This window comes from Mizuhopecten yessoensis, unplaced genomic scaffold (genome assembly GCF_002113885.1).
Source record: "Mizuhopecten yessoensis strain PY_sf001 unplaced genomic scaffold, ASM211388v2 scaffold401, whole genome shotgun sequence".
In the NCBI taxonomy this organism is placed as follows: Eukaryota; Metazoa; Mollusca; class Bivalvia; order Pectinida; family Pectinidae; genus Mizuhopecten; species Mizuhopecten yessoensis.
In genome coordinates this window covers 997,144-1,006,607 of record NW_018403528.1, presented here as the reverse complement: position 1 = coordinate 1,006,607, position 9,464 = coordinate 997,144, and the positions used below count along the sequence as shown (strand labels likewise).

The following is a 9,464-nucleotide window of genomic DNA, read 5'->3' as shown; positions in this document are numbered from 1 at the left end:
GCTATGTTGTAGGTTATCTCCAGTACAGATCCCCCAGTAACCATGTACATGCGCTATACGGTAGGTTATCTCCAGTCCAGCTCCACCAGTAACCCTGTACATGCGCTATATAGTATGTTATCTCCAGTACAGATCCACCAGTAACCATGTACATGCGCTATATGGTAGGTAATCTCCAGTAAAGATCCACCAGTAACCATGTACATGCACTATATGGTAGGTTATCTCCTGCAAAGATCCACCAGTAACAATATACATGCGCTATACGATAGGTTATCTCCAGTACAGCTCCACCGGTAACCATGTATGTAGATGCGCTATATGGTAGGTTATCTCTAGTAAAGATCCACCAGTAACCATGTACATGCGCTATGTGGTAGGTTATCTCCAGTACAGCTCCACCAGTAACCATGTACATGCGCTATATAGTATGTTATCTCCAGTACAGATCCACCAGTAACCATGTACATGCGCTATATGGTAGGTAATCTCCAGTAAAGATCCACCAGTAACCATGTACATGCACTATATGGTAGGTTATCTCCTGCAAAGATCCACCAGTAACAATATACATGCGCTATACGGTAAGTTATATCCAGTACAGCTCCACCAGCAACCATGTATGTACATGCGCTATATGGTAGGTTATCTCTAGTACAGATCTGCAAGTAACCATGTACATGCGCTATATGGTAGGTTATCTCCAGTATAGATCCACCAGTACCCATGTACATGCGCTATATGGTAGGTTATTTCCAGGACAGATCCGCCAGTAACCATGTACATGCGCTATATGGTAGATTTTCTCCAGTACAGATCCGCCAGTGACCATGCACATGCGCTATATGGTAGGTTATCTCCAGGACAGATCCACCAGTAATCATGTACATGCGCTACATGGTAGGTTATCTCCAGTAAAGATCCACCAGTGACCATTTACATGCGCTTTATGGTAGGTTATCTCCAGTACAGATGCACCAGTGACCATGTACATGCGCTATATGGCAGGTTATTTCCAGGACAGATCCGCCAGTAACCATGTACATGCGCTATACGGTAGGTTATCTCCAGTACAGGTCCACCAGTAACCATGTACATGCGCTATACGGTAGGTTATCTCCAGTACAGGTCCACCAGTAACCATGTACATGCGCTATACGGTAGGTTATCTCGAGTACAGATCCACCAGTAATCATGTACATGCGCTATATGGTAGGTTATATCCAATACAGATCCACCAGTAACCATGTACATGCGCAATATGGTAGGTTATCTCCAGTACAGATGCACCAGTGACCATGTACATGCGCTATATGGCAGGTTATTTCCAGGACAGATCCGCCAGTAACCATGTACATGCGCTATACGGTAGGTTATCTCGAGTACAGATCCACCAGTAATCATGTACATTCGCTATATGGTAGGTTATCTCCAGTAAAGATCCACCAGTGACCATTTACATGCGCTATATGGTAGGTTATCTCCAGTTCAGATCCACCAGTAACTATGTACATGCGCTATATGGTAGGTTATCGCTAGTACAGATCTGCAAGTAACCATGTACATGCGCTATATGGTAGGTAATCTCCAGTACAGATCCACCAGTAACCATGTACATACGCTATATGGTAGGTTATCTCGTGTACAGATCCACCAGTAACCATGTACATGCGCTATGTTGTAGGTTATCTCCAGTACAGATCCACCAGTAATCATGTACATTCGCTATATGGTAGGTTATCTCCAGTAAAGATCCACCAGTGACCATTTACATGCGCTTTATGGTAGGTTATCTCCAGTACAGATGCACCAGTGACCATGTACATGCGCTATATGGTAGGTTAACTCCAGTACAGATCCACCAGTAACCATGTACATGCGCTATATGGTAGGTTATCTCCAGTACAGATCAACCAGTATTAATTGGCCGCTTCGAGGTCGAATTGTCGAATATGGTTGTGTGTTGTTTTATTATAGTGTTTCTTTTGGTGGCTTTGCATTTCTTTTCACTATTGTTCTGTTGAGTATCAAAGCAGTTATGTAAGGTTTTACTGTCAGGTTATCCGCATTGATTCCTGGTTAACTGTTGAGGTGTTCGATACATGTAAAACCATCAATAGGACGACTTGTTCGACGAGGCAGAGGTGTTGTGACACATTCAAGTTCGACTTCAGCAAGTGTTATTGTATGTGGAAAAAACCCTCAGAAATATGGAATAAGGTGCGACATTGATGTCGCCATAGCTATGTTAGCCGCCAAATAAATACGATTTTTCTAACTAACACTACCACTGTTTGATAAGCGTTTAAACCTTTGTTTACGACTTACCTCCCTTCAGCAGAGAGTTGGTTCGCATGAACAGTTGTTGACCTGTATTATATACATGATGACGTTAATCTCGCCGGCTAACAGGGTCAAAGTAAAACATAATTTAAACAAACTGTGACACTCTACAACATATTGACGGTTTTCAATTAAACAAACAGAAATTTAAATTATAATGAAGAGAATCAATTTCATATTGTTTATACTACTACTCTCCAAATCATTCGCGACAACTTCAAATTCAAATAAATCTATTTATATAAACATCAAATACATTAAAAACATTTTAAACCAAGTATGCATTACCGACACTGGTAGATTATCCTGTGGCTTTTCTCCCTAGGTACCTTCCAGTTTGTTATTGTACATACTATACCTATATAAATATACTGTGTATTAGTGATCGGTTGCATGTGTAAGTAATCCATATAAAGATTAAATAAATTCCTACTATAATTAGGCAGTATCTGGTTTATAATAAAGCGTACACTTACTGTTTACACATTGTGTTTGTGTAGCATGTGCTAGTTTCAAAGACAACGGGATTGAAGAAGAAATGGTAAGTGATCTTTTATGCTATATATAACCTTTTACAGAAATGCAGCGTAAGCATTATACAACTTTGAAACCTATTTTCGAGCATTCATCACAGCTACGGTAATAACTAGTTTAAATTTTAAGGAACACAAATAGTATCATGCAGATTATCCTAGACTGGAGTCCAAATTTTCATTTCTACATAAAATGAATATTTATCTCGAAAATCGTTTCAAGTATAACATAATACATAATTAGAATGTATTAACACATTTGTATAATATAAGAAATGGTATTTTATAGCACTAAACAATTAAATATAAGCTGCAATCAACTTCGGATTTAAGAGTATGAAAATATGTCTGATATCGAGGCCTGGTCTAAATATGGTAGCTATATTAACAGATGTAACTGCAATACAAGATGTAACTGCGTTGCACAAGCATTCACGCGTGATATGCTTGGTTCATAGAGTTTAATGTGCTACAATTTTGAGATCGACAATTTTGTAATACAAATCAAAAAAATAATAATGTAAACATTCCATTAATCTGATAATGAAAATATAACAAATAATATTGAACGAGTTGATTAAAAACAAATAATCATAAGGGATGTTTTGTCTGGAGGATGCACGCTACATTACACTTAATCTTCTGAATTGCATTTGATAATCTTCAGTTTATGATTAAGAATTACCAGAGCATGTCAAATGATTGGACGATATGATTGGTCTTAACGCGGTATTGAATTTTCAGACTAATTCATTTCGAAGTTAAACAATATATGTACACTGTCTATACAATTTATGTTGAAAATCATCAATTATAAACCTTCTTAAATTACAGGCAGAATTTCAAGAAAGCCTTCACGAAAAGGGTAAGTTTTAGGAATTCTAGTCTATATTTAATGTGCATTTCATAGTCAGGATCAAGTTATTCATCAAGATAGAAAACAAGATGGCCACCCATATCTGGTTTTCATTATCAGATTGGAAGACTTATATTGGGTACTAGCAAAACCCGACTGATTTTCATTGGTTTTGGATTGGCTGTAGCCTTGTAAATGGCATATACAGATGGTGTTTACAATATATTTGGCTACCCAAAGATCATTTAAAAGTATTGAAATCATACTACTGAAATATCATAAACTAACAACATAGCACAGTATCATACTTGTCACATTATTCTGAAAACGGCCTACCCTGACATAGATATCTTCTGTGTTCTCTTCATATGTAGGATTTATATCTCTCGTGATATACACCAATCGCACATATAACCAATAAAGTGCTATAACGACAAATTATGCGCTTTCTTATGCTATGAAATCAAATCATTTTTCTCAGATTTAAATTTCTTGCTTTCCAAAGATTTTGCTTTAGAGTAGTTATATTGTGAATGGGAACTTTTGTCTAAGCTTTGGATACTTATTCACCCACACATTTGTTTATATATGATTAATAAACTGTGTATGGCATTTAGAACATGTGAGAGGAAAACCAACCGAGTCAATTAGATTAAATTGATGGCTGAATTTAACGGTTCTGCAGTTTTTATCAGTATCCTATAGTGCTAGCGATAAATACTGATTAATATGGTATAAACAAATGTTTTAAAATTCTTTGCATGAGCATAGTTTAAACATATGGTTAACACAATTATTCTGTCTCAGGATCATTAATTTGACATACAGATCAATTTGACGTTTGGCATTTCACCTAAAATAACATAGGGAATAGACTTCAATAAATTGCCCGAGAAACACGTTAAAACGGCACCACTAGGTAACTCTTTCAATCAAATGAATGGTGATTGCATGTTTAGATTATAAAGACGTTAATGCATGGAATATTAGAGAAAGTGTTTTTCTCCTGCCCACACAACTCAAACAATCCAGGTGGATTATAAAATGGTCTGGGGTGGGTGTTGCGGTATCTGTGCTGTAGCATTCAAGTGAAGTGGCACTATAACTGATACCGTTGGAAGCACGGTCCCACTACATACAGAACACAATACATCTCCAACACAATCACAGACATACACACATAGGGAGTTATTAGCCAGGTGACATATGACTAGTAGTTAGCGCCTGATAAGGCAGCTCCTGCGAATTCCTCAATATTGTATTGATTAATATATATATGCTAATTGTATTGATTGTATAAAATTATTTATCTATATACTGTAAAGCGCTTTAGAGTGGCTTATGCTAGCTAGATAGGGCGCTATTGTTGTATATTATTATTATTATTATTAATGGAATGGTATAAGAAGTCATGCCAGTGGAAGAACTAACGTGACTTACATACAAAGTATTACAGGAGATTGCATCTCGACGTTATTATGTATGAAAACTACAACACGACTAGAAAATACTTTGTATGTATTGTGATGACTGCTGTTTTGTTCACCTTATATAATTTTCTTCATGTTCTGATTGTAAATTGAGTTAATTACAGATGTATACATTTAAAGCGAATGGATTTGAAGTCTAATCTCATTACCTAAGTGTGTTATGATAGCAATATTTAAATCAAAACTATGGTAAGAGAACATTATATTGACTAACAATAAACCCTTGTCCTTTATTTTACACGTCAATAAGTATTGAAACCCTGTAAGTAAGTACAGTCGACACACGTAAAGCTTGAACAACCAGATTGGTTCGGATTGCAGGACCAATATTCTATAGTGAGATAATCGCAAATCATATGAATTTATAAGTGAACAAAAGAAAGGCGTACAATTGGATTCTTGAATAAGTACATAGGGTATAAGACCACGTGTGCCGGTAGAGTAAGCGTCTTCTGCTTTGGGTCAAACGGAAAAGTTGTTCAGGCGGTGTAGTCGATAACGTACTCACTACTACACTAAGACGGCCGGGGTTCGATTCCCCGATCGGACGTGGAGTTTTCCCAGGAAGTCTGGATTTCCCACATTGAAACTATCCCTCCACTTCTATTAGGTGCAACACGAGTGATTAGCATAAGGTGCAAAACAACTTGTTTATAAAAGTTGTAAAATTGTTACATTTCATATGTACTGTATCAAATAAAAAGAACTTGTAAGGCAAAATATGGATTAATATATAAGTTCTTTATAAGTAAAATTGAATACAAACAGGGAGGGACTGGAGGGTGCATCAATCACTCATGGCAGATGTAAATAAATAAATCATGACTATCGGGAATAGATTTTTGAAGTTACATATACGCACCATCATAGCCTCATGCTGTACCTCAAACGTTGAACCTCAAAAGTGTCCTTAGTTCTAGGTTTCTATATTCATATCACACAGAAATTATTTCTTGTGTTTCTCCACAATTGACACTGCTTATTCTAACTGCAACGCGGTCAATGATTTATAGAGTTTTAAAACAAAAACATAATATGCACAACTTTTGCTTTGTCCAGAATTAGAGGACGCATTTGCGTTATTCGACAATGATGGCGATGGAACGATCACAATCAAAGAGCTAGGCGGAGTAATGCGATCCCTAGGACAAAACCCTACACATGACGAACTGAAGGAAATAATGCTGGAGGCTGACGTCGATGGTAAGTGAATAGATCATGTATTTTTAATTGATTTAATTCCATTATATATACTGACGTTCACTCAATAACTGTTCCTTCAAACTGGATTTATCATCTCATAACAAAATCAAAGACCGTGACAAGTTTACAGGACATCATAAAAAATACATGTTTTTTTTCGCGAACGAGACACAATTGTGTGACGTCATGAACAGTAGACGTGGGCGGAGTAAACCAAGGCGTATGTACATTTTTGGCTGTTCCTTTTATTAAGCTGGTCACACGTTAATAAGTTTTGAAAATGACATTTGTGTTTGCTGACAAGACTTATGAATATAATAATTATGAAACATATTCGCCATCTATTTTATTAAAACACTTACTCAGCTAGAAATGTTACCTCATAACCTGACTAAGATATGTTTTATATAAGGTAGAGTTGATACAGTTGACTTTAGTAATTGAAATACCAAGATCACATGCATCAAGGTAGAAAAAAGTATTCCAGTGTATGGATAACTAACTATGAAATGTGTACCATAGATATAGGTATGAATAAGTTAAATGCTGTCAAACTAGTATTTGGGAATACTATTATTAATAAAAAATATATCTAATATAAGTAAGGTAAAATAATAAACAGCAGCATCAACTTATATTCAAAAGTATACACTATGTAGCTTATGTGCGTTTTGCCTTTCTAATATTATCATGTTTAAAGAATATCTCCCTTGCACACATACACACATGCATGCTTACACAACACACATGGACACACGTCCTTAAATAAGCTGTTAACAAGGACGGTAAAAAAAAATAAAAAAAAAAATAAAAAAAAATCAATCTCAAATTCATTGTATTACAGTATCAGGTAATCAACCTACATGTGAATTGGATGTGTTTTATTTCCAGTTGTCTCCCTTCATAGGGTATTTTGTACATGTTGGCCGTCCACATTTAATAACGTAGACACAATGTATTTGTTCTACTGTTCCTTGACAGATGTACATAGCGGGAGGAACCAGCTTTACAAGACACAAGCTAAACGATATTTATTTTTAGCCGTATATTTGATATATTAATTTTAGTACTGAAGTTTTATGTTCGTGACAAAACTTATATTACAAATATAACAGGTATAAATGGCATGCAGAAAATCACACACGTACTAGGTTAAAAATGTCAAACGTACGTCACAGAGGGCTAATGTCACTAAGTAATGAGAGTACAAACAAAGCGACCTATTGTGTAACTACAGGTAAGCATTGTACTAGTGAAGATATTTTATAAACCAAGATTAAGAATATTGATTTTATCTATCACACGAATGTTTCTGTAACACTTTTGGTTCACTTGTTATCACTGTCGAATATACAAATGTACACTCATTGCTAAAGTAGAAAAGGCGAAATTAAAAAAAAAAAAAAATGACTCATCAGGGTCCGGGTTGTAATCATATACTAAAGAATACTAACACTAAAATATGCGACAGGTAAGCTTTATTGTGTTCTTTGCTTATCATAACGTTGCACATTAGAATGTTGTCTTTTACTTCTAACCTCCTTTTGGGCTTTAATATATGCTAAGTTATCTTATTGTAGTAGTTAGGTAAGGTATGTTCGGATCTTTAGCAATGTTTAAATTGGTGAAATAAGGTAGTCAGCATGTTATTTCAGGTAAAAACACACAAAAACAATTCCATCTGAAATTATAGAAGAAAATATTCTTGGATATCATTGAGATTTAGAATGGTGATATTCTATTCATTGATCCAAAAAAAGAACTAGACCAGTATCTGAAACACCTATAAACCAATGTGAACCACTGGAAATACATGTATAACGGTTAAAGGGAATTATGAAACAAACGCATATGTAATTTTCTTACACAGGTAACGGTTATATAGACAAAGAAGAATTTAAGATGATAATAGCTAAGAAAGTGTCCGAGGAAGACACTGAAGAAGACATCAGAGAGGCATTCCACGTGTTTGATAAGGACGGAAACGGCTACATCACTCGCAGGGACATTAAGATACTTCTCGCGAGACTTGGGGACGAGTTGCCATCAGAAGATATAGACGACATGATTGCTGAGGCTGACAATGACGGCAACGGTCAAGTTAGTATAGAAGGTAAGTCCTCGTCCTCATCATAGCTAGTTTGTTGTCCTGTTTTTATTGTGTGAGATAATGAAGTCTGCCCTTTTGTTTTGGTGTCTCCTGAGTTCCTGTTGATTACTTTTCTTATCAACTTTAGGCTCCTATTGTAGCCTTGTGTGTTGACGATGTAGTATACATATGTTAAGTTTATCTCAATATTTTATCTACGTGATATATACCGACAATCTTACTGAGGGATCCTTATCCATCTGCCTGTTTAACGTTAGCCAATCCCACTGTTGTTTTCATACGTACAGTTACCTCCCCTTAATGTCATATTTGAAACAATCATAGTGCGTATGTACCCGGGATAACAGTTGGCAAGGTACCTGAAACTCAGTAGGTTAGAGCAAAAGTGCAAAGATCGGTGGTCGAAGATTCGCATCCATGTCTGGCAAAGTTGAATGTTTCTACTCGGAATACTGTTGCTATCATTTTATTCTTTCTTTCAGCTCTATGATTATCTTTTTTCCTTAAAGGTTTCACACGATTTGATTTTCGTGTTAGAAATGAATTATTAAAGCTACCGTCTTATCAGAAAAGTAATTGTAGATGTACATTTAGAATTTTAAGTAGTGATACGGGGATCTCGTAATATTTGGATATCTATTTTCACATTAACATTGTTACAAATTCAAACTCGATACGTTACAATAAGCGATATATACATATTTAAATAGTTCCTTCGTAGTCTCAAATATTCCTGGATAATACAAAAGGAAACCATTTTGCTGTATTTGTAAATGTTTCTTTACATTTTTGACGAAGATCGTCTGTCTGTTGTTCCGTAATGACAACAATATAAACTTTATTTAACAACGATTATGAAACAAGTTATTTCAACTTATATAAGTCACTCTTGTTGGCCCGGATGTTAGCGCGTAGGGGGGGGGGGGGGG

At 35.9% G+C, this 9,464-nt stretch overlaps 1 protein-coding gene across 1 annotated transcript in view; it reads left to right on the top strand.

The window, feature by feature from the left end:
• Positions 1-2,808: 2,808 nt before the first annotated feature.
• The window catches only part of LOC110447956 (neo-calmodulin-like), an 8,137-nt gene continuing 1,481 nt past the window's right edge, over positions 2,809-9,464 (top strand). Inside the window, exons 1-4 of the mRNA XM_021493957.1 lie at positions 2,809-2,884; positions 3,711-3,741; positions 6,282-6,425; positions 8,296-8,538. Of these exons, the coding sequence (XP_021349632.1) occupies positions 2,882-2,884; positions 3,711-3,741; positions 6,282-6,425; positions 8,296-8,538 (421 nt within the window). The 5' untranslated portion in view covers positions 2,809-2,881. The remainder of the gene's footprint in view (positions 2,885-3,710; positions 3,742-6,281; positions 6,426-8,295; positions 8,539-9,464) is intronic.